The 26,156-nt window shown below is 41.2% G+C and overlaps 1 protein-coding gene across 3 annotated transcripts in view; it reads left to right on the top strand.

Moving 5' to 3' along the window:
* GAN (gigaxonin) overlaps window positions 1–25,542 on the top strand; it is a 32,945-nt gene extending 7,403 nt beyond the window's left edge. The window contains exons 2-11 of one of the 3 annotated variants that reach the window (XM_065661689.1): window positions 6,708–6,822; window positions 7,640–7,990; window positions 8,455–8,672; window positions 10,098–10,219; window positions 10,681–10,793; window positions 11,856–12,005; window positions 12,310–12,446; window positions 12,915–13,043; window positions 22,278–22,387; window positions 23,171–25,542. In XM_065661689.1, coding sequence (XP_065517761.1) covers window positions 6,708–6,822; window positions 7,640–7,990; window positions 8,455–8,672; window positions 10,098–10,219; window positions 10,681–10,793; window positions 11,856–12,005; window positions 12,310–12,446; window positions 12,915–13,043; window positions 22,278–22,387; window positions 23,171–23,352 — 1,627 coding nt within the window. In that variant the 3' untranslated portion in view covers window positions 23,353–25,542. Of the gene's footprint in view, window positions 1–6,707; window positions 6,823–7,639; window positions 7,991–8,454; window positions 8,673–10,097; window positions 10,220–10,680; window positions 10,794–11,855; window positions 12,006–12,309; window positions 12,447–12,914; window positions 13,044–15,148; window positions 15,236–19,434; window positions 19,677–22,277; window positions 22,388–23,170 lie in introns of those variants that run through there. The other 2 variants (XM_065661691.1, XM_065661690.1) reach the window with 2 other exon arrangements.
* The last annotated feature ends 614 nt before the right edge of the window (window positions 25,543–26,156 follow it).

The raw sequence follows: 26,156 nt of genomic DNA, 5'->3' as shown, positions 1-26,156 counted from the left end.
CTGTAAGGATAAATGAGATATAAAACCCTGGTTAAACCATGTTTTCTCTGCAGGTTCATTGGTGCTTTCCAAATAATGATCTTAGTAAGTCACAAGAATGTTTGGATTATTGTTATTAGAGGTGATCTACACAGCACTGCATTTCTTAAATATTTTTTATGGTAAATTTAACAGCATGGGCATGATATTGTACTTGTTCCTTCTAAAAGAGCCTTTGTAGGAAGATAAAAAGTGGAGTTAATTTGAAAGAAGACATATTTTTAAGTAAGATACAGTTAATTTCTTGGTTTAAAATTGCATTCCAGGAATGTCTTCCTTTGCTTTTCTGATGAAGTCCTAGTTCCAAACTGCTACCTACTGCGTGTAATAGTGCTGTTTAGAAGAAAACTAAATTTTCAGTTGATGTGGAATGGAAATCTCGGGAATTGTCTATTTAGTGAATATACTTGAGTGTTGTGTGTAGCACCAAAATGGCATAAATATGATACAGATGTAATTCCTTAAGGAGATGCTGTGATGAGTGTTTCATGCCAGGTAGTCTGCTGCCTGTAGAGAAACAGAGATTAGATAATATTTTTCCCACCTTTTAAAAACAAAGAAAGGAAAAAAACCAACACCCCAAACCACCTTTGTAAATCCAGTGTCAGGTATTTCTAATAGAGGCTGGTACGTAATAGATTTGTGCTTCATGTGAGAAGATCTGAACAGCCAAATGCTGAACCAGGTCTACTCAGCTGCACACATAGGTGAGGCCAAGCTGTGTACGAGGTGCATGGCACGAACCGCCTGTACCCGGCAGCCAGCTCATCTGCATTGTTTGTGTTTGACTTGTTTGTAAGCTCAGCTTGGTTGTTTTCAAAGTTGTTTAAAAAACCCTGAAGTAAAATGAGATGGGAGGTTCTTACTGCTGCTGAGAGGCTGAAGGGCCCATTCTTGGGGACTGTGTCAAGTGTGTGTTCTGTCTACTTAGGGCTAACTCGCATGTTTAGGCAAGACGTGCTGGTTGAGGGTAGATTTCCAATTTAGATTGTCTCTAGGTCTGAATGAGCTAAGTGTAGTCAGAGTCACTTCAGATTTTCAGGGTAAACAAACGGGGTGAAGCGCACAAGCCGTTTACTGCTCTGTTGCTGTCCCTTCTGCTGCTGTTGCCGAAGGAATTACTTCGTTCTTTTTCTTTCTGGGGAGAAGCATTAAATTTTTTGCCTGACTTAAACTTTCCAACAGATGAAAAAAATTAAGTTATTCCTTATTGTTGTTTTTCTTACACTAAGCAAAGCAACTTCTGCAGGTTTTTGTGCTATTAGGTGGACTACTTCTGCCTTGAGACCTGAAGGTGCAGGTAACAGATAATCTTAAGAAGAGACATAGAGAGGCATAGCCAAATCCTGAAAGCTGGCACCCTTGCAGGGTGTGGTGAAGATTGTCTTTAATGTGTGGTGCTAAAGGCCAGGGTGCGACCTCAAAGAAAACCTTCTGATTTGGTTGTAAAATATCTTTTTGGAGGATGGCAGTGGGTGGAGTGAACTGCTGCATCATGTTTTTGTGCCTGATCTGTTTAATAATGTGATTATTAAGGGTTTTTTTTGCATGGGGAAAGACGAGCCTGCATGGGGGAAAATGTTGCAGGGATAAAGGCAGACAAATGAAAAACCTTCACCGTTAAAATGGTCAATCCTAAATTTGACTTAATGAGATTTTGCATGGAAAGCTTGTACTTGAAGACTCAAGCCTGCATAAGGAAGCCTAGGTCAGGGGGAGACTGTATCAAAAGCAGAGTCTTTTACATTTTCTCCTTGATGATGCAAAATCTCAAAGTACTTGCTTGTCATTTTTGGGACTGAGTCATTCTTGTGAGCATGTTTTGGGTTTGGTGCATGTCTTTGCTGGAAACATTTGTTGGAGGCATAACTTCATTCTAAATTGCTAATGCTCTCTGGAGAAGGCCCAAACAGTGGCGCAGGTAAAGGATATATTACCAAACCCCAATTTTATTACTCTTTGGATTGGAAGGATGGCTTTGCTACTGTAATACTAAGGTTTGCTAGTGTCGCAATCTTGGCAAAGCTTGTGTAGACTAGTCCTTATGGTTAATCTGGAGCAAAATCACTAATTTGGAAAGAGCTCCTTTCCAAGTGTTTCCCTCTTGTCTCCAGCAGTTTGGTTCCTGGCACCCTCCTACAGCTGTGTAAGTAGGTCAGTGAAGAGCACTGTTTGCAGTGCGATGACGTGGGAGCGGGTAAAAGTATTGTGTTGCAAAGCATCAAAAGCAAAGTGTCTGTCTTTTGTTTCCCAGATTTTTCAGCTGTTGTTCACTTTAAATATCATAAACCTGCTTGAGGTGAACGTGGTCTAGAGCATTCTCATGTACAAAGGCAGTCTTTGCAGACAGATGTTTTCTTTACCTGTTTAAGTACCAATACACCAGGGCTTTAAGGATTAAAGCATTCCGAAAGATCATAAAGGGAACAGTATAATTCATGTCACTGTTGTAGAAACACATCTGTTATCTTTTCATAACAGTTTACAAATAAGGCAAAGGTTTTAAAGGTAAAAATATTCCCACAAGAATATGTTTGAATCAGGTAAGCAAGTGTTATCAGTGGTGGCTGAACATTTTGTTTTGTTATTAGTTTTGTTTGTTGTTTTGTCTGGGGTTTTGTAAATTGTTACTTCCCCTCCTATAAACTGTCAACTGTAAAAGGTAAGGAAAATGAGTATTCAGCCGCATGAACCCTTTCTCTATGTGCTCCTTGTACATCTTAACTATCCCACCACAGTGTTTTCACAGGGAACTTGACTGCAAGGTTGGAAGTATGACTGTTTTTCTTTTTTTTCCTCTTCTAAAGTGAGGTGTATGTTGGAAGATCCATCTTAACTTTAACAAGAACTGCAGAAAGTCTTTTAATTTATCTGTTTGGGTATTTTTTTAATTATTTGAATCTGGTTTGTGCCATTAGATACGCATTGTCACTCCTAGCAGTAGCAGTGCTTGTTCTTAAGCCCTTGCTTTCATTTTAATGATTTACCTTGCTTATATTGTTGCTTACATAGACAGAAGAGGTATTGAATTTTTCTTCCTCATTCTACCTCATGTAGTGCCATTTGAGATGACTCATTAGGACTGTATTCCTTAAGTGATGTGGAAGAGCAGATTCTAAATTTGTCACAGGCACACAACATCAAAACACAACATAAGCCCAGTTGTTCTTAAGCCACTTACTGAAGGTGCAGTATGCGCCAAACAGTTCTGACCAGCTACAAGAGGATGTTGGTGTGGATGTTATACATTTATAGAACACTATGTTACTGGAAGCAATTTCAACTTACAATGATGATCTTCTTAATTAAAAAAATGGAAAACATTGTTTTAAAACATGGATGGAGTCAAGCTGCTGAAAATTAAATTACTTAAGAGAACAGGATGAAGAAGCTGCCTTGGTTTGTTTCCCTCAGTTCTTTAAGTGTCTTGGCTCTGCTCTGCTCCTAGCTAACAGGTTTTCTGATTGGCTGTGGGAACTTTATTTGCTTCTGAATCTTGATGTTCTGCTCTTGCATCTGAGTTAAGGAAGACTAAGGCAGCCTTTTCTACTGTGGTTTGGCAGCTTTGGCAGCTTAGAGTGCTTTTAAAGTAATAAATGCTATCCAGAGTAGGAAGCTCTCACGTGCATGTGTTAGAAGCAGTCATGCTGCAGCTGGGTCCCTCTCTGCGCCTTGGCTCGCTGGTTGCTGCTTCTAGCCACACAAATCATAGGCTGAATAAATCACTGTGGGGAAGAGCATGGTGGAAAGAAAGTACCTCCCTCATGGGATATTAGCAGGTTGGAAACTATCTGCTTAAGCACAGCTAGAAACCTTTTTTCTGAAGTTAAATTTAAGAGAGGACCAGGACCACTGTGAGCTTTCTGCTCTGAACTGGGAACAAATGCGTTTTGAAACTTTCTTGTTCTGTCTGTTGCAAAGATGCCCAGATCTCAGTTTGTGAACAAGGTGTGGGTGCTCGTAACAGCTGACGCTGTGTGATGCAAGAGGACGTGTGGCTCCTTGCCCTCCACTTGCACACCTGCTACTTTATTCTCCTCCTCCAGCTTTCTTTCCACATTGGACTCACAATTTTCTATCTTAAACTTTTCCAGCCCCAAACCTGCTTATAATAAGTTCTTGCATAATTTTGTTCCTCCCCTCTTGCCAACAGCCAGGAGCTGGCCTGCAGTACTTGAGGGACAAAGAGTACCTTCAGCTGCTGTTTGGAAATAGTTCTAATGTCAGAAATCCGTACCGAAATAAATAACCTAGTAGTTTATTAACTAACAAATTAAAGTGATGGGACAGATGTTTACCTACTGCTTTTCAGGACAGACAAAGCTTTTTACATTTCTGCTTTGGGTTTGTGTTGTGGTCTTGCATCAGTGGCTAGTTTGTTTCTTTTCAGGTTAACAACTGTTGATGCCAGAAAACGTACCCAGTAATTAGAACACCTAGCCTGATAAGACCCAAAACCTCTGAACAACACTTTCTTGTTACCAGGAGGCGTCAGCGTAAAGTCCGTGCAATGAGGTGATTTAGGTTGGGTGTGTACGGGTGATGCTAAGATGGAAGATGGTGATAAATAGCACCAGTCCTTTCCATAATCTCCCGATTAGTGCTGGCATGAAACATGTTTGTTATATGCTTTGCATCCATTATGAGCCCCACCATGTGTTGGACTACCCAGGTTCTGTGTAGATACCACTGTGTAGTTAACCGTACCAGCTACTCATGAGTACCTGATACGTATGAGGTCCAGATACCATCTGACTGTCTCTCTTGTGAAGGAAGCCAGATGCTGCAAGCCTTGATACATATTATGTTAAATTAAAAGAAAATACGATTTCATCCCAGATGCAGCTTTTATTAAAAACCAAGAAACCCAAAACTTTTGAGTCTAGTTGGTATAAAATTGATGTAGTTTGAATAGTTTTGAAAATGTGCGTAAAGAAGCCTTGGCACTCTCTTAGAGTGAAATGTGTGTTAACTCTGTATGTACATGCTCTTTCATTCCTTTGGAGGTTGTAGGCATGAAAAGTGCACATTCCATATGTGCAAGGATGGTGTGAGTTGAGCTGCATGTTGTATAGTACTGCTTGTGATGTACATTCTGCTTAGGAGTTTTTAGCTGTCAAGTTGCAAATCAATGTTAGCTATTGCAGCATGCGCTTTATTGGAGGTCATGTAGACTTTAGAGAATAGGCTTAACTTTCCTAATCTCATTCCAAGTGTTAGGAAATATCAGTTTCTTCACCCATATTATATCATTGTTATTTGTATTATGACTTGTGCTAGGTGCTGTACAAACGTAGTGAGGCAGCTTAACTTCAGATCTCATACAGTTGTATGCACTCATCAGAGTAGTATCTCCTGGAGGTTCTGCTCACTGGTGATAGGTATCTTGCAGCATAGAAAAGCCATGCGAGAGCAATGCCACAAATATGAGTCACTTCAGGGCTAAAATTGCCATCCTTATTCACACTCTGAAATAGCTCGGTATAATCTAGGATTTTGTTTCATGCAAGTTACATCTTATTTCGTGAGAAACTTATTTATTCTGATATGAGTAAGTGAAGCAGAATCTGTCCTTAGCTAAGTCCTGTTTATATACTTACTTAGTATGAGTGTGGACAGTAGAAGACTGTGTTGAACTGACTCTTTCATCTTACAAAAGCCCCAGCTTTTCACATTAAGAAACTTTATCTAGGAATATATTCAAATGAATACAAAATTTTTTTAAGGCTTTTATTTTAATGTGCTGTGATAGAGATGTGAAGGTAGTGAAATAAGTTTTCTGGTCTTTATATAATGTATTCTTCATTGCTTAAAGCATGAAAAAAAGGTGTTCAAAATGATCTTTTATTAGCTCTTGTATCTGTGTTCATTAGACTGGTGGAGACTGCTCCCTTTTGAGCACCTGAAGTTGTCTTTCCTAGAAAAAGTGTTTGCTCTAACAGAAGATGGAAAATGATTCTGTCTGCTGTATTATTTTTATTATTTCATTATCTTTTCCCCCAGCTCCCCTTCATTCTTTTCAAAGGTACATCAAACTCTCCCTGGTATTTCTAAAGAAATTGTTCGTAAGTGAAGCATCCACTGATGCAAATGAGTATTTAAAGCTCAGCTGAGCAGCACATGGGCTGCATTAGTTACAGCCAGGCATAGCATTAGACTGATAACTTCATAAGCTACACAAAATGGTAATTCAGTCCAAATATTTGTGCTGCCAGTGTATATTCTGGTCACATCTGCTCATTGAAATGATTTTTTGGTGTTAAAGTGTTTTTTGTTTTAGTTTGTTTTGAGTTTTTTTTCCACGTTTATTAAAGCAAATTCTCGTGTTTCATCTGTCAGCAGAGGTGCTGTTCTGTTTGAAGTTCTGAGTGAAAATTTTGAGTGCTTGTGATGGGTGAGCTGGGAAAAATTAACTTTGGCTTTCTGATGACATGGGTAGCTTAGAAGGCTGACATATTTGTTGAATTTGGAAATCTGATGAGTGATACTAGAGACAATACATACATCTTTTTTGTGCTAATTTGAGAGACAATTTTCACATCATATTGTAAGTTTTAACGTACCTGTTACCACTCACATGATCCACACCTAGCATTTGTTTCTTCAGGAAACCAAGATCAAGAAATGTCCAAGTTGTGAGCTTTTTCTTTTTTCTTCTCCTCTCTTAGAACAAAATTGAATTATAATCCTCCAAAGGATGATGGCTCAACGTACAAGATTGAACTTGAAGGGATATCTGTCGATATCATGAAAGAGATACTAGACTACATCTTCAGTGGCCAGGTATGGTATTCAAATAAACTAGACAGAAATTGAATATTTAGTAAAATAACATGAGTTTTAACACTGCTGTCCTGAAAGATAAACCTTTTGAGTTTTAACGCTTTGTCGTAAAACTTCCATAGAGTGGTATGTCATGTGAAGTAGAGGGAGTAGGTTCTGCAGGAGTTGTCTCTGCTCTTCAAGTGCAGCCAGGAAGGGCTCTAAATGAGCCAATGTCAAATGCTTGTGCTGAAATTTGTGGCTGCCTTCAGTAACCTGCTTTAAAACATGCAGTCTTTGATAGCTGTAAAAAAGAACTGGTTTGCGAGCAAAAGAGATTGATACTCTGGCACTGAAAATTGCAGTACATCAGGCATCTTCCCTTACTGATCCTCACGCCCACCTCTCTGGCCTCTGGTTGCATGTCCCTTCAGATCTCTGTGCCAGTAGCCTTAGCTGGTGTGTCCAGTTTATTTGGAGATGGAGATTGCTGAATGAGTTTAATTTTTATGAGAAAAAGAAAAGGCAGATGTGGTTTGACATTATCTTCTGTATATGCATTTTAAATAATTATTTATTTATTGAGGCAAAAGTAATTTTATGTTTTCAGTGTAGATGAGCACTTTTATGGTTACTTCAGGCACAAAATTCCTGTCAAGCAAATGGCTTTCAGTCCCTGTGTTAATTTATGAATGTGTTCTATCATACAAATTTCTCTTAAGTTTTACCTTGGCATTAATACAATTTTTTAGCCACTGAGAATGACTGTAATGAATGCAGACATGTCATTAAATTAATGAGCGAGATAGTAGTATAACTTCTAAATTAATTCTTTCAGATCAGGCTAAATGAAGAAACTATCCAAGATGTGGTACAGGCAGCTGATCTCCTGCTGCTTACAGACTTAAAAACTCTCTGCTGTGAGTTTTTAGAAGGTTGCATAGCTGCTGAGAACTGTATTGGTATTCGGGACTTTGCACTGCACTATTGTTTGCATCATGTTCACTACCTTGCCTCAGAGTATCTGGAAACTCACTTTCGAGATGTCAGCAGCACGGAGGAATTCTTGGAACTGACTCCTCAAAAACTGAAAGAAGTTCTGTCGATGGAAAAGCTTAATGTTGGAAATGAAAAATACGTCTTTGAAGCAGTGATTAGGTGGATTTCTCATGATTCTGAATCAAGAAAGGTGAGGACATTCAAATGTTCATATTTTGAATGTGGCCCAAATGGGAGTGTTTATTTTCGTTGTTGGGAACTTGAAATAGAGACATTTCGTTCAGGAATAATCTTGCATTTATTGAACTAATTGAATTTGACCTGAAATGCAGACAGTGGGATTGCAGTAACGGGGTGAGGGCTGTGTTGATGATGTCTTATCTGCTGCCTTTATTATTTAATAAGTATTAAATAAAAAGGTAACTTTCTGGCATTTGATACAGATTTTGTGGGGAGAAAGAAAGTAGCACTTCTGTAGTGAAACTGTGAAGATGTTGTGTTTTCTTAATGACACTATGTTGTAAGTTTTGTTATTACTTCCAAATATCAAGAAACTTTAGCTTTTAATGAATATAGATGCTCCTGTATGTAGGAGTGCCTTAGAGGTGTTCTGTAAAGCTTGGGGGATTTTCTGACATTTCTCTCTTCCTTTAGGTTCACATGAAGGATGTCATGTCAGCGGTGTGGGTTTCCGGCTTAGATTCAGCATATTTACGTGAGCAGATGATGTGTGAACCGCTGGTAAGGGAGATTGTCAAAGAGTGCAACAATATTCCCCTCACACCACCGCAGCAGGGAGAGGCAATGCTGGCCTCCTTCAAGCCCCGGGGCTACTCGGAGTGTATAGTGACTGTTGGTGGAGAAGAACGAGTGTAAGTATGAAGTGGTACCACAGGTTGTCACAGCTGGTAAAGAGACAAGTGTCTAGCATTTGTGGCATGTCTGAAAACACAGTGTGGAGGGAATATATCCACCTAATGGGCTTATTACTCTGTCATTTGAGTTTGGTTTTAAGTGAGTCAGACACACCTAAAATACCTTTGTGAGTGATACAGCAATAAATAGTTATTTTGTGATAATTTTCTAACATTCAGCGTGTACTAGGGAGTAGGACATGGTGTTTGTTTGGTAGGTATTGACTGGTTTTTATTTAACTGAATAGGCTATACTCAAGCACAGATAGTTGGAGAAACTCTTTTCTGATGATCTGAAAAGCATTTATAGTAAATCTTAAAAATAATGAATATGCTTTAACTGTTTCATTTATAATAGCTGTGGTCCCCCCAAAAAGTTATTATTGGTGCATCTGAGATGCCACGTGAAAATTCCTGTTCCGCTGCTGTGGTTTAAAGCCTGTCGGCAAGTTGGCCACGCAGTCCACACTCCCCCCCAGCCCCGCTCCCAGAGAGATGGGGAGGAAAATCGAAAGAATGTAACTCCCACGGGTTGAGATAAGAACAGCCCAGTAACTGAAGTATAACACAAATCACTGCTGCTACACCAATGATGATAAGAGGAATAACAAGGGAAGAGAATACGATACCACCTGCCAAAACGAGCCCTACCGAGCTGAGAGTGCCCTTCCGGGTAACTCCCAGTTACCTCCCAGGCATGACGTGCTGTGGTATGGAATACCTCTTTGGTCACTTTGGGTCAGATGTCCTGTCTCTGCTTCCTCTCAGCTTCCCCTCCTCCCTGGCAGAGCATGAGGCTCAGAAAGTCCTTGGCCAGACCAAGCATCTGAGCGGTAACTAAAAATATCGGTGCTATCAGCACTGTTCCCAGGCTGAAAGTCAAAACACAGCGCTGCACCAGCTACTAAGAAGGAGAAAAATGACTGCTACTGCTGAACCCAGGACATCCGCACAATAATCCCTTTTGGTTTTTGGTGCCTCCTGTACTGGAGGGGAGGTTTTTGTCCTATTTAAATAAGTTCAGCACTTAGATGTTTGCTTTTTATAGAGGTGTAATGAAGTAGTCCAGTAACAGTTCATGTCAGTTTGTCATTGGTTTGCTCAGACATTACTAGTACTTTCTATCAGTTCTTTTTAGTTTGTTCAAAGTTCCTTCATAAAAAATGCTACAGGCAGATAGAGTTTGAATGAAGTCCATCTGGTTTCAGTTTACACACATTTGGTTTGAGGGTCTTCTCCTTACCAGAAAATGCCACACTTTATGAAAGCCAAATACACTAGAAAATGGACAAGCAATATTTGGACACAAGTTGTTAACGGTAAACTCGTAAAACTGTCTTGTCTTTCTGTTTTTGTTTGTTCCCTCCCCACCACTGTGTTTAGATCACGGAAACCAACCTCAGTGATGCGGTGTATGTGTCCTCTTTATGATCCCAATAGACAGCTCTGGATTGAACTTGCTCCTATGAGTATTCCAAGGATCAATCATGGAGTATTGTCAGCAGGTAAAGGGGAACTTTGTATTTGTAAAGTCAATATTATAAAAACTTACCAGTGCCTCAAAATAAGCGTATGTTTTTTCTTTAAGATTGACTGCACTGGGGTTATTTCATGCTTCCCCTTTGTCTGCCCAAAACATTACCTAATTCTGTGAAAATCCCTGTCATCTGAGTGTCTTATTCCCCCAACGTTTTGTGGGAATCTGCTACATCTGTGTCTCCAGGAGTATTCCGTGTTTTAAGGAAATTCTAGTTGCTGCATCACTGAGTATGTTGAAGAGTACATACAAGGGTAGACTTTAGTCGAGATATAAGTATATGCTTTACCTTCTCCAGGCCAGAGTTTGACCTGTGACTGGTCTGAATCTGTTAGTGAATTCCAGGATAGAGCTCACCAGTCACTTTGTCTCACTCAGTGTACAGGTGTGAGTGTTGCTTTTAAGCTCATGTTGCATTTTGTTTTACAGAAGGATTTTTATTCGTGCTTGGTGGTCAGGATGAAAACAAGGGAACACTAAGCTCTGGAGAGAAATACGATCCAGATACCAATTCATGGAGCTCCTTACCACCAATGAATGAGGCAAGATCTCTATCTAGCTGTTGGGATTTAAGATTTTATTTTGGCAAGATGTTCCTTTTCGTCTGGGAATTTTACTGTGAATCTCAGTCACTTGCATCTTACACATTCAAAATCATGTTACAGACAGACTTGTGTTTATATCCTGTTATACTTGTGGTCTGGTATTGACTGCTGGATCTGGAAAAGCTAAACAATTAGTGAAGACCTACCTGTAAAAATGAACTACAAAATTTCAGGAATTTCATAACCAAACAGTCATATAGTATACACTGTCCTTCTAAAACAAGAGAACTGCTAAATGGACAAAGGAATTGGACTGTGTAGAAAAGGTGGAGAGAGGACTGGCCAACGTACAGAACTTGGATTGCACAGACCTGTTTAGGTTTGGTTTGAGTTAATGCTTCCTTCTTCAAATTTGCATTCCATCAAAAAGTACAGTTTATTATTTGTAAACATACATCCTTAATACACCTGTGTTTTTATCTTCTTAAATCAGCATAGGGTGTTTATTAAGAAATTGTTGTTTGCAACAGGATTTTCCTCATTACTCTCTGGTTGGCAAAGGCTTGTAGTTTTGGCTACATTTGTAGTTAACAATGCGTTGTTTCCTGCTTACTGTGAGTAAGACTACAATATATTGTGTTTTCTCTTTGCTGTGGGACTGAGGGTAGCTGTTCTCCTACGTAAAAAATAGAAGAACTGCCTTTTCACAGATAATGGGGTCTGAGTTTTGCTGCTGTTGAGACCTGAAAGCAACAGCTTCATCATAGAGACCGCTACTGTGCAAACTGAAATAGGGCCAAGCCCTGTGCTTAGATTTCTTTGTGGTCTGTTTTGGCTTTTGCTGCTCTGTATTTTTTGAATACCCTTTATTTTGTTTAGTTGAATAAGTTAATAATCTTATTCTGGAGTTTAGGACTTCATTAAAAATCCCAAACGAAACCTAAACTCAGGCATAATAGCAATAACCTTTTGCAGACAGATACACGGAAAAAAGATTGTATTGATTTATTCCCAGTGGTGGTTATGTTTTACAGTCTTGACTTTATTGATATTCCTTAGGCCCGACATAATTTTGGTGTGGTAGAAATTGATGGAATTCTGTATATCCTGGGAGGTGAGGACGGTGAAAGGGAGCTTATCTCTATGGAGAGCTATGATATTTATAGCCGGACCTGGACCAAGCAGCCAGACTTGACCATGGTTAGAAAGGTAAAAACTACATTGTATGTTATCACATTACTTACTGTTTAATAGTTAATGCCAACATATATGTATATATTCCAACCTCCTGTTTCAAGTAGAAGTTATAACAGTCTCAAAATGAACTAAGAGAGAGTAGTTGCTTTCTTTATATACCAGAACAAAACTGTGGCTGACGATTTTTGTGTGGCATTGTTAGGCATGTGGTGCAGGCAACTAACTGTGTGTGTATGTGCATATAGTTAGTTTTGAGCTCTCAATACTGTCACATTTGCGTGTCATTTTAGATCTGCTTTTTCTTTTTTTCTACAAGATTGGCTGCTATGCAGCTATGAAGAAGAAAATCTATGCAATGGGTGGAGGCTCCTATGGAAAACTCTTTGAATCTGTTGAGTGTTATGACCCTAGGACTCAGCAGTGGACAGCAATCTGTCCTCTGAAAGAGAGAAGGTGAGTGAAAGTGGAAGGGGAGAGCTAGGCTGCTGTGTACAAACTTCTTCCTTTAACACTCTGGTGAGAAGGAGTTGTCTTTTCCTTGATGAATCCCTGAAGATGACCTATGGATTTCGTCATGTCTTTCTGGTGGCCTGTAGTTAACTTGGCTGAGTAAAGATGAGCATTTTGGCAATAAATATGAATTTTGTAGAAACACACTCCTGATGTTGCAAGGAATACTTCCCTAATGCAAAATGAATACTAGAAATTGTAGTTGAACTAGAACTTGAGGATTTTTCCAGGGATTAATACTTTGCTATTTTGTTCTTTTACATGGTCTGAATCAGGTGTTTATATGACTCATCTAGTTGAACCTGAGGAGTATGTGTGTATATAAATTTAGAAAATGGATAAAGTTCAGAAGGATATAAGGAATTGTTTTGGTATATTGCATTTACTTATTTTTCTCATTTGGATTCTCAGGTTTGGGGCAGTGGCCTGTGGAGTTGCCTCTGAGCTTTATGTATTTGGCGGCGTCAGGAGTCGTGATGACAGTCAAGCCAGTGAGATGGTGACGTGCAAATCTGAATTTTATCATGATGAGTTTAAGAGGTAACTAACTGCAACTATAAAGATAAAAAATACATGCCTTACACACTCACCTGTCTGCTCCCCCAGCCCTTCAAAGCGTATTACATTTGTGCCATGCACCTCTGTTGTTCAGTTTACCTTTTCTGACACAATATGGCTGTTACAAAGGGCTGTCTGCTTCAGTGGCGTGTCCCTCTAAGATACCAGTCCTAAAGCCCTGAGCCACCATGTCTTGAGTGTCGTTAAGCAGGAGAAACACCTTGAACATACAGGTAGTATGCCTCGTTCTCTTGCACCCTACAATTCCCCGAAGTGCTGGAGTACCGCTGCCCCCTACCGGTACTCATGCTTTAAGCTCCTTGTGAGTGCATCTGGAGAAGTGGAAGAAGTATGTACAGGGATGCTTCTCCACAATCCAACCCTGTCCCCAGGAATTCGCATCTTGGGAATTCCTAAGCTAGAGGTAGGAAATTCCATGCATTTCTGTTCCAAGCATTTATAGCTGATCGATGTTTGAACCTGTGCAGGTTGTTTCAGATAGAGCTCCCACAAAGCGGAGTTTGAAAAATCTTTGGTGCCACCTGCTGGCTGCAGCGCGGCAGTGCTTCTGATGTGTGGCATCCTAGAGGTGTTACAGGATTCAAGTAAAACCATAATAATCGTCCAGCCGCTTCAGGTCTTGTTCTTACACCCCATATGTAGTGTGGCACCAGCGCTGTGCTGGTGCAGAGGGAGGGCAGACAGTAGCAGCAGGTAATCTGGATCTTGAGTTGCTGCAGGAGGCATGTGTTGTGGGCTGCTGAGATACTCAGACTTTGCCTTTCTGCTCTGCCACTGCATAGAATTTGAGCTTAGACATTTTAACTTCAAATACACGTGTGCTTGCACTGCGGTAGTACACAGGTTGTGTGTCTTCCTTTGGAAATGGAAAGCAGCGAAGACTGGGACAATGGCCCAGCTTCTGCAGTGGGTGCTGCTATCAGGGGTTTGTGCTTTGTGGCTTTGGAAGGCTGCAGTTTCAGCCCTGGGAGGCAGGAGTGCTGTTACTGGCCAGAAGAGGGTGCAGTGTTACTGGAATATCTCACAGAATCACAGAATCCCAGGGGTTGGAAGGGACCTAAAAAGATCATCTAGTCCAACCCCCCTGCAAGAGCAGGGTAACCTACAGTACATCACACAGGAACTTGTCCAGGCGGGCCTTGAATATCTCCAGTGTAGGAGACTCCACAACCCCCCTGGGCAACCTGTTCCAGTGCTCTGTCACTCTTACAGTAAAGAAGTTCTTCCTGATGTTAACGTGGAACTTCCTATGTTCCAGTTTACACCCATTGCCCCTTGTCCTATCACTGGATATCACTGAAAAAAGCCTAGCTCCATCATCCTGACACCTACCCTTCACATATTTGTAAACATTGATGAGGTCACCCCTCAGTCTCCTCTTTTGCAAGCTAAAGAGACCCAGCTCCCTCAGCCTCTCCTCATAAGGGTGATGTTCCACTCCCTTAATCATCTTTGTGGCTCTGCGCTGGACTCCTTCAAGCAATTCCCTGTCCTTCTTGAACAGAGGGGCCCAGAACTGGACGCAATATTCCAGATGCGGCCTCACCAAGGCTGAGTAGAGGGGGAGGAGAACCTCTCTTGACCTACTAACCACTCCCTTTCTAATGCACCCTAAGATGCCATTTGCCTTCTTGGCCACAAGAGCACATTGCTGGCTCATGGTCATCCTCCTATCCACCAGGACCCCCAGGTCCCTTTCCCCTTCACTACTTTCCAGCAGGTCAACCCCCAACCTGTACTGGTACATGGGGTTGTTCTTCCCCAGATGCAAGACTCTACACTTGCCCTTGTTAAATTTCATCAAGTTTCTCCCCGCCCAACTCTCCAGCCTGTCCAGGTCTCGCTGAATGGCAGCACAGTCCTCTGGTGTGTCAGCCACTCCTCCCAGTTTTGTGTCATCAGCAAACTTGCTGAGGGTGCACTCAGTTCCCTCATCCAGGTCATTGATGAAAATATTAAACAGCACCGGTCCCAGCACCGACCCCTGAGGAACTCCACTAGTCACAGACCTCCAGCTAGATTCTGCGCCATTGACCACAACTCTCTGCCTTCTTCCTTTCAACCAGTTCTCGATCCACCTCACTACTTGATCGTCAAGCCCACACTTCCTTAGCTTATCTATGAGGATGCTGTGGGAGACAGTATCAAATGCCTTACTGAAATCAAGAAAAACTACATCTACCGCTCTACCATCATCCCTCCACCTAGTCACTTCCTCATAGAAGGCTATAAGGTTGGTCACCACTGCTCCACCTCCTGGAGTCGAACACTTACCCTGATTTCTGTACCCTGGTACCCTCAGAGAGTTTTTGGGATGGGTTCTGTGATATAAACACCTTCAGACTCTACAGCACGTATACTGTTTTTGTGGTCACAGTGGAGGAGTAATACTGAAATACTACACTGACATTGTATGTGTGTATTGCGCAGAGAAGTCTAAAAGTGTTGGGTTAAGAGATCTCTGGGAAGGAAGAGTGTGTTTGCAAGATCATTTAGCAGCAGTGAGTCAGAAAGCACAGTGTACAAATCCTAGCAGTCTCAAACTAAAACTCAGTGCTTTTTTACATCTCTGTACTACATGCTTTGTAATGAGCTACAGACTTCTCCAGCTGTTTTTAAGTAAGTGCAGAACTCCACCATACGCACTCGCCTTTTGAATGGAAGGAATGTTTTGTACTGTGAGTTCAGCCATTAGATGTTGTTGGCTTGCAGGTACGTGCAGCAAGGCACACGTGCGTGATCGGCATCATCTTTCATACGTGCCTTGGCTCTCGTTACCTGAGAACACAGGGCCTGGCATCATCCAGAGTCCATGAGGATCTGAGTTTGACTCAGTGTATATGTCTAAGTGTGTACTTAGATCAGTATATAAACATATTAATTCATATAAACGGCATAATTCTGGCTTGACTTGGATTAAAGGACTAGACTTGTTTAATATTGCTTACATTGACAGTAACTTACTCCAGAATAACTCACAGCACACAGTCTTCCAAAATTGTTATTCTTGACCATGACGCAGACTTCTCTAAAGACTAGAGATGTGCTGAGATCTTCATGGTGGCAGAAGAGTAAACACTGAGCCTCCTGTTAAGCTATGTAGTATAAGCAAGTAATAAAATAAATGAAGTGAGTGTGGGTAGTAGCATATATATGAGATGTGGACAGGATAATGTAGAAAATAGTTCTTACATTTGAAGTACTTCTGGAAGTGAGATTTTTGTTGTTGTTGTTGTTAATTTCAGTTAATAAAAATGTTTTGTCAGTCTATTTTTTGAGTCACAACCGTGAATAAATTTAGATGACCAAAGGATAGCAAATAGCAAATATGATAGTGCAGGTCTGCAGGATGTAGGTTTTTTTTTTTTTTTACCTCCAAAGGCTATGGATTGAGCTTTTTGTTCTCAATGTGCTTTATTGTACCCTGCTTAAAATACCAGTTGAGCTAAAAATCGATTTACATCTCCATCTCCTCTTTCATGGGGTTTTAAGGGTATCCTTCACTCGATGTTCCAGCATTGCTTTACTCTGTAAACAGCAGGAAATCTTGTTAATCTTAAGGACCTTCATGGGTCAGTCAGTCCTTCTGCCAGAGTTTCTAATTTATAATATGCCATTTAGTATTGCATAAGTGTGTGGAGAATCGGATGCTGTCTTTAAACACTGTGGTGGTTTGGGTTTCTTGTTTTTGATATGAATATTTAGAAATATTTAATACAGCACAAATTGGCTTTAAGATTCTTTGCAAGAGCTGCTGATGGATCTGTGTTCTGGAGTATAGCCATTGGTGGTCTGTAAGTGGTGTAGGCATTCTTCTCTTCATGAGCTCCTGGTTCAGAAGCATTATGAAAATTTGCAGGTATTGAGAGAGATAAGGGAGAGATACTTGTTCAGAAGCAATATGAATACTTGGTAAAAACTCCTTAGAAGTATTATTTTTGCTCCTGAAACATCACAAAAATAAGGAAATGCTTTCAGGCGTATCTTAAGTAGTCAACTAAATCTAGAAACACAGTATCATAGAATAATAGACTCATAGAATAGTTAGGGTTGGAAAGGACCTTGAGATCATCAAGTTCCAATCCCCCTGCCATGGGCAGGGACACCTCACACTAAACCATGCCACTCAGGGCTTTGTCCAGCCTGGCCCTGAACACCACCAGGGATGGAGCATTCACAGCTTCCCTGGGCAACCCATTCCAGTGCCTCACCACGCTCACAGTAAAGAACTTCCTCCTTATATCTAGTCTAAAGTTCCCCTGTTTAAGTTTGAACCCATTACCCCTTCCCCTATCTGTAATGAAGAGTCCCTCCCCAGCATCTGTATAGGCCCCCTTCAGACACTGAAAGGCTGCTCTGAGGTCCCCACGCAGCCTTCTCTTCTCCAGACTGAACAGCCCCAACTTTCTCAGCCTATCTTCATATGGGAGGTGCTCCAGTCCCTGATCATCCTCGTGGCCTCCTCTGGACTTGTTCCAGCAGTTCCATATCCTTTTTATGTTGAGGACACCAGAACTGCACACAATGCTCCAGGTGAGGTCTCACAAGAGCAGAGTAGAGGGGCAGGATCACCTCCTTCGACCTGCTGGTCACACTCCTTTTGATGCAGCCCAGGATACGGTTGACTTTCTGGGCTGCGAGCACACACTGAAGCTGGCTCATGTTCATTTTCTCATCGACCAGCACCCCCAAGTCCTTCTCTGCAGGGCTGCTCTGAATCTCTTCTCTGCCCAACCTGTAGCTGTGCCTGGGATTGCTCCAACCCAGGTGTAGGACCTTGCACTTGTCATGGTTGAACTTCATAAGGTTGGCATCAGCCCACCTCACAAGCGTGTCAAGGTCCCTCTGGATGGCATCCCTTCCCTCCAACGTATCAACCGGACCACACAGCTTGGTGTCATCGGCAAACTTGCTGAGGGCACACTCAATCCCACTGTCCATGTCAGCGGTGAAGATGTTGAGCAAGACCGGTCCCAACACCGATCCCTGAGGGACACCACTCGTTACTGGTCTCCAGCTGGACCTCGAGCCATTGACCACAACTCTTTGTGTGCAGCCATCCAGGCAGTTCTTTATCCACCGAGTGGTCCACCTATCAAATTAGATAGTATGTGTAATTTGGAAGATTCTTCCATTCAGTGTGCAGGAATTTTATTAGAAGAATGCTTATGCAAATGTGATCAGAAAATGAAGTGACTGACAGTACTGTTAGAGGAGAGGAACAAGGAGAAGATTCTCATTCAGTTGTAGGCTTCCTTTCACAGCTGGTGTAAGCTTTAGGTGATGTGTCTGGAATACATTGATTTTGTATAATTTTCTTTTATTTACTTCTCGCTTGGAAACAAAATACTTGCCATCCTGCTTGTTAATCACAGCAGTGTGGATGGATGATTTTGTTTAAGACTGAAAAAAGAATCAGGATTCCTTCCTCTTTTTTCAACACTAGTGGAAGCATATTTCAGATTCAGAGTAATCATTGCTGTTTGTGGTTACAGAGGTACATGCATCCCCTCCCTGCTACTCTCTGATTCGGGTTGAGTAAAGCCCTCCCAGGGAAGTATGCAAGAGCTATGTCCCAAGGATTGTCTTCAGATTCCTGAAGACCGTGAATTTCTTGCCATGGTGTTTTTTCCATGCTGTTCAAACAGCAGGCACAACCCACATGGTGCTGGAGCTTAGTCAAATTCTGAAGAGATGTGACCCCTTGCCCTTCCTGTCTTTGTTCCTTCCTAGTTTCAACTGCTAAAGCCTGTAAGCGTTCCTGAAAAGTTCTGCCTGGTTTTTAAAGTATATGCATTGAGAAAGAGCGACAATGATTTTGCACGGGCAACTGCACATACTTTAATGTCTTTCTTCCGTGATAAGCAGTAGGAATATGCTTGGGCCTCGTATGTTTAGGGTATTTTTATTTAAACTTTGATGCCCTGAGTATCTAGTGCAGATAAGCCCATGAAAATCACATATTTTCCAAGCCTAAACTTGGTCAGTAGCTAGACTAAACTTGTCTAATTGTGGTTTTTTTCTTCCTTAACGTGGGCCTGTATCTACTGTTTAAAAAGAAAAAAAGAAAAAAGAAAGAAATTGCGATCGTCATCCTGCATTTTTCTGCCACTTACTCAGTTTTCATAATTTCTAGGTCGCTTAGTGCTAAAAACCAGTGTCCTAGGCTTAAACCACAACAACCAGTGAAAATATTGTGTCCTATTGCACAGTCAGGAAAAGAAGCTAATGTAACATGGTATGAGGTGGTTTGCTCTGTAACAGGGGTTCTGAACCAGTGTAGAGGGCTTCTTGTTTCTGCTGCTGTTAGTTCCTCTGTGACTGCTACAATACGTTCCCTTGCTTTCTACAGAATCAGAATCCTTGCGTGTACAGCACAGAGAGTACTGGACAGCTGAGCATTTCATTTGGCCTTTAAAATTTGATCTCTTTCCCCAAGATAATTAGTAAGTGGCAGCATATTCTTCAGTGCCGGAAAAGAGGTTTGCTTCTGAATCATGGGTTAAGATAATGCAGAATTTTTGAAGGTCAGCAGTATCTGTCAAGATTTTTCCTGATGTTAATTTCTCTCAAATTAACCGTGTATGGACATGAAAATATATGGGATGCTTTTAAAAAGTTTTTCAAGCTTTTGTATTCTCTGTAAATTATTCAATAAAAGATCTAGGAGCAGTAACTAAAAATGCTAAATAGCATTGCTGTGCTAAAATACCGTTGATTTGTATGTTTTTAGGGTCTCTAAACAGTAACTGTGAGAGCATCTGCAGAAGTGCAGCAGCATTTTGTACAAAATTGTTTCAGAACCACAGAAAGGATGCTGACAGCTCTAGATAAATGGGACATCTTTACAAGTCAGTGTCCCACTGGGTGAGGAAACTACTTACTTGGTCTCCAAAGGCTTCAACATTGAAAATTGCTTTTCCCTTGATAGAAAGGTCAGGCTGATTTCAGTGTTGAAATGAGAATACACTTGAAATGAACACTAAGGTTACAGTAGGAGCAAGAAAATGATTTGAAAAGAGTCCGATGGGTGATCAGGAAAATCTATTTCAATTCCAGGTAATAGACATTTATTTTTTTTCCTCCAAATCCATTACAATTTTAATTGCCAGTCTTCTATCTATTGTTGTAGAAGAGGCTCCCTTATATGCCCGTTTCCTTCCAGAAAGTCATATTGGATGGCTGCAAGAACTCATTATGGGCCGGTTATACAGATAAGTGGAGTGATTCAGAAATAAAACAACTTCAGGATCAAGTATTATGAGCTTCTCATACAGCAGTACCAATTGCTTTTCTTGGTTAGGAATTGCCAGGATGTCCTGAACTAGACAGTCTTTACATAAGAAATGAGCTTGTACACTCTGCTTTTGAGTCAGAAGATCACTTTTGAGTCAAAAGATCATAGACCATTCCCTCAGAACTGCCAAGACCACCACTAAACCATATCACTGTGGGGGCTTCATCTACACTGTTTTTGAACACTTCCAAGGGACAGTGATTCCACCACTGCCCTGGGCAGCCTGTTCCAATACCTGATCACCCTCTCTGAAGAAATTGTTCCTAATATACACCCTAAACCTCCCCTGGCACAGCTTGAGGCAGCTACCTGTTGTCCTATCCCTTGTTATTTGGGAGAAGAGACTGATTCCCCACCTCACCACGACTTCCTTTCAGATAGCTGTAGGGAGCGATAAGGTCCCCTCTCAGCATCCTTTCCTCCAGACTAAACAACCCCAGGTCCCTCAGCCATTCCTATCAGTCTTGTGCTCCAGACGCTTTGCCAGCTTCACTGCCCTTCTCTGGACCCAATCCAGCACCTCAATGTCTCTCTCACAGTGGGGGGCCCAGAACTGAACACAGGATTCAATGTGCAGCCTCACCAGTGGCTTTGTGGATTGTACAGGGGTACAATCACTGCCTGGTCCTGCTGGCCACACTATTGCTGATACAGGCCAGGATGTTGTTCACTTCTTGCCTGCCTGGGCACGAGCTGCTCATGTTCAGCTCGGTCAGTCAGCAACCACAGGTCCTTTTTCATGAGCAGCTTTCCAACCACTCTTCCCCAAGCCTGGAGCATTGCATGAGGTTGTTGTGGCCCAAACGCAGGACTCGGCACTTTGCTTTGTTGAGCTAACTGATACCATTGGCCTCAGCCCATTGATCCAGCCTGTCCAGATCCCTCTGCAGAGCCTCCCTATGCTTCAGCTGATCAAGCCTCCCAGCCAGGTTGGTGTTGTCTGTAAATTTACTGAGGGTGCACTCAATCCCCTCATCCAGATCATCAACGAAGATGGTAAACAACACTGGCCCTGACACCGAGCCCTGAGGGTCACCACTAGTGACTGCTCACCAACGAGATGCAGTACCATTTACCAGCAATCTTTGGGCCTGGTCATCCAGACAGTTTCCAACCCAGCGAAAAATCCTTGTATCCAGGCCATGAACAGTCAGTTTGTCCAGGAGAATGCCGTGGGACACAGTATCCAAGGCTTTACTTAAGTACAAATAGACAATGTCCACAGCCTTTCCCTCATCAACCAGCAGGGACACCTTGTTGTAGAAGGAGATGAGGTTGGTCAGGCAGGACCTGCCCTTCATGAACCCATGCTGACTGGTTCTGATCCCTCCATTTTCCTTCTGGTGCTTTATTATCTCACTTTGGAAGATCTGCTCCTTGACCTTCCCCAGCACTAAGCTCAGGCTGACAGGTCTGGAGTTTTGGGGTCTTCCTTCCTGCCCTTTTTGTGGAGAGGCATCACACTGGCCAGCCTCCAATCCTTAGGGACCTGCCCACTAGACCAGGACTGCTGATAGATGATGGAGAGTGGCCTAGCAAGGTCCTCTGCCAGCTCCTTCAGCGCTCTTGGGTGGAACCCATCCAGCTCATAGACTTGTATACATCTAAGTGGAGCAGGAGGTCACTGTCTGTTTCTTCCTGGATTATGGGGACTTCAGTCAGCTCCCCATGTGTGCCATCAGGCTCAGGGAACTGAGTACCCTGAGGATGGCTGGTTTGTCTGTTAAAAACTGAGGCAAAAGCATCATTAAGTACCTCAGCCTTTCCCTCATCCTCAGTCACTAGGTTTCCCCTAGTATCCAGCAGAGGACAGAGGTTCTCCTGGGCCCTCCTTTAATTGCCAGATTTTTTTAATGTGCTCAATAAAAATCACAATTTTTTAATTATTATTTTTACAGGTGGATTTATCTAAATGACCAGAACCTATGTATCCCAACTAGTTCTTCTTTCGTGTATGGAGCTGTGCCCATCGGAGCCAGCATATATGTGATTGGAGATCTTGATACAGGTCAGAATTAGACGTAATAACCTTCTGTTGCTTATCTTTTTCCAGTCTTGGCACTATTCCAGTCTGTTTGGCACTAATTAGACTGCATTTTGTTAGAGTAAAAGGCTGGGACTATGTTCTGATAAGTTACTGTGGTTAATTATGTTGGACATACAGAAACATACAGTTTGGTTTTGTACACTGGAGCTCTTCAGAAACTGATTCAGCACTAAAGCATTTGGTTGCTTAGCAGTTTGAAGATCATAAGAGATCAAGACGAAGAGTATGTTATGCATTTGTATAAATATAATTAAAAATGTTAGTGCCTGTAGGTGCTTCTCCTGCCTTTGCAGTGGTAAGCAGGTAGTTGTGCATTTTGGGAACATGATCCAGTGGTTCATATGGATGCGATAGTGACTCTAGGCTCTAAATCCTAACTGAATACATGTGTACTAGTAAGCATATTCGTGTTCAATATTCAGCTTTCAACATCTGGCCACATACTGTAAAAGATACTTGAAAGACAGCGTGCTTTCATGGCCATATGTAGGTATATGAATGTGTAACATGGCTTTCTACAAGATATAAAAGAGCAGAATTCCAAATGTGGTGGATTTAAGTAGATAAAAATGTTGTAGTAGTTTCCTTTTGACAATAATTTCAATCATGCATCCAGAAACAGATTTGTGTTTCTGTACACGCTCTTATCCATGTGTTTGCATTATTACAGGTTAAATGTGACAGTAGCTACATTATGCTTTAAGCATTTTATCTCTTTTTTTGTGTGTGCATGTGTGACTTTAGGTACAAATTATGACTATGTTAGAGAATTTAAGAGAAGCACGGGAACCTGGCAGCGCACTAAACCACTGTTCCCATCAGACCTCCGCCGCACCGGTTGCGCGGCTTTGCGGATCGCAAACTGCAAGCTCTTTCGACTGCAGCTTCAACAGGGGTTATTCCGCATCCGAGTACCTTCTCCGTGAGCTGTATGCTGACAGAGGAGGAGACTGGAAGAATTCTGCGCAGTCCACCATAATATAGCTCTATATAAAGGAAAAGCTGAGAAATTACAGCTGAAACTTACACTGTATGCTGTGCTTTGGTATGGTAACTGTTTTTGTTTTAAATGCTTAAAAAGCTTGAGTCTCAGTTCTTGTTTTGGGAGCAAATAACTTAAGTATACATTAAAAAGAAGAGAGGGGGGAATATTAAAAGGGGATTAAGGAAACACCTTCAGTCATAGCCATTTGGAAGAGTAGAACTGTGTTATCGAAGGAGTTTTTTTTTTTTTGTGTCTGAAATAGGTGGGAATTGGTATTCCTTTGGCGAAGTTTATTGACAGTAAGATTTAAGATGTGTTTCCCCTGAGGGGAACTGATAAGACTTAATGTGCTATCTTGGACTGGATAGCTGTAATACACAGAAGCTATATGATAACCAACCTCTCTCGTATACTGGTTTGACCATAATGCCACAGGAGATGTTGGTTGTTGCACCTTTGATTTCTAATCCTTTCTCAAAAGTTAAGGTCTGTGCCTAAATATGTTGGAGGTGTGTACATACGGTTTTTTCATTCATTTGCAATGGTTTCATTCCTACAAATATTTTTAATATATTTAAAATGGACTAATCTGAAATGGATATAGTATACTACAGAGAAGTAAACCGTGTTTTTCTACGCTGTCATTTGGATAGCCTGATGAACTGGTGTACAGGTGGGTGGGATGTGTTCCTGTGTGGGCTCTGGTGGCTGTTTCCTTGAAGTCAAAAGGAAACGGTTTTTGCAGTGGTTAATAATGATTGCAGCTTTTGCTTTAAAATCAGCAAAACTCGACAAATTAAAGAAAATAGGTGTGTTCCTTTGTACTTCAGATCACTTGCTAACTAAAAATGGTTTTAAAGACTGGGGATTATAGAAAAGTGCAGTTTATTTCTGATAGAACAAAGGTGAAATATGACAAGCCTGTATATGTTTTTCAGAAAACATGATTCTGGACTAAAAGTTAAGAAAAATTTCTACAGTGACTTTAAATTGTGATCAAAAGTTGGTTTACTAATGATTTCTGTGCTAAGGTATGGTCTTGTTTACTGCTGTCTGACTTTGAAAGCTGGGTTTTATGGTATGATTACAGTGAAGAATTTAGTGTCTTGCATTGTTTTTCTTACTAAGTCTTGTTCACATCAGTAGTGGTATTTTTCTGAGTTTTGTTCATAGTCAAGATCAGCTGGTAGAACACTTTTACCTCAATTTTTAATTTCATTATTGTTGTGATGGGTGGGGCATAACGTGTATTTATTTAAAACGAATAAAAAGAGGGAGATGGAAATAGAAATAAGACCTCCTGCCCTTCAGAAAAAAAGGCTTTGTATAACCAGTATTATAACTACATACAATACTTTCCACTCTGCAACTCTGTGGACCTCAGACAAACCAATCTCTGCCCTCAGTTGCTAGTGTAAACCTTCATCTTTATGGGATCATCTTAGATATGCTGAAATACAATCCCAAAGTAGTACAAAATAGTTATATTTCACTAAATATTCCTTGAAGAGACATTCTTCACTTCTGCTCAGTCCCTCCATAGCGCTGGTGTGTAGTTGGAATTACTGGGATCCTGAGCAAAAGAATGGGGGATAAAAAGAGGGCAGCAGCCTAACCCTTGACCATTATTTATTTTATTTTTTATTTTTTACAATGCTGAAGTGCTGCAAAACTTGAACTATATACATCAATTTTCTGACCTATATTGGTTGGCGTATTAGAAAGTTTATATATTTATGCATTGCAGTAAACTTGGTGTATGTGTATATATATATATGTCTTCAGATTTTAAATTTATATATAATGCTTTACTACAGAAATGTGAACTATTTCCATCCTTGGCTGTCTTGTGAAATAAATCAAGTGCTGTTAGTTTATCTGTAAAACTTCCCTTTTTTGAAAAATCTTACATCGTTCAATTATTTTTTTTTTCTTAGACAAGTGCCAAGATCCCATGTTGAAAAGTGATGAATGTTTCCTAAGTATCTATTTCACTTTTGAGCTGTTTTCTAAGTGGCTTACAAAATGTTTGAAACTGTTATTCAGAATATCGCAGGCTGCTATCTCTTGAGTCCCTGTAGCTTCCCAGTATGTTTGAAGTCATTCAGCATCCAGAAGCCCCAAGTAATAAATGCACATAATAAATCCAAATTGTATATGCTGTAGCAGTGTTTTGCAGTTAAAGTTATTGAACGAAATGTTTACACTTAAAGTAGGATTAACGATAAGTAGTCCTACTTTTTAATTTTAACATAAATGCAACAAATCTAGTAATTGGAGTGTGTCGCAAATGCACTCAGTATGATTTGACCAAGAAATTTAAGCCTCTTCACCTCAAACAGGTACAAACTTAATTCCTTAAGCCATGTATGTTGGCGGCCAGGGATCAAGTCTCTAGAGCCCCTGTGTCCTGGAGTTCCGGGTGCATGCTCAAGCAGAAGACACTCCCTAGATCTCACAGTTGGCTTCCTCGGCCTTGCTTTAAGGGAGTGTGGGTTATTGCCAATGTCTGCTGTCCGTCGGGCTGACCCTAGAGATGCTCTAGTCTCTGTGTGTGCATCTTTCAGGGTCTCTGACTTATGTCTGTCCAGTTCTGATCTGCAAGCCCACTGACGAATGCATTTCTTGAAACATGCAATAACCAGGTTCTGCTACCTCCCAGTCTGGAGCAAGGCTTTGAAGCCGAGGCTCTCCTTTCCTCAGGGGGAGCCTGATTGTACAGCTGATGGTGTATGGGGACCTGAC

The sequence above is a fragment of the Lathamus discolor genome, chromosome Z (genome assembly GCF_037157495.1).
Source record: "Lathamus discolor isolate bLatDis1 chromosome Z, bLatDis1.hap1, whole genome shotgun sequence".
Lineage (NCBI taxonomy): Eukaryota > Metazoa > Chordata > Aves > Psittaciformes > Psittacidae > Lathamus > Lathamus discolor.
Note: the sequence above shows the minus strand (reverse complement) of the source record. Positions and strands in the feature narration are given on the sequence as shown.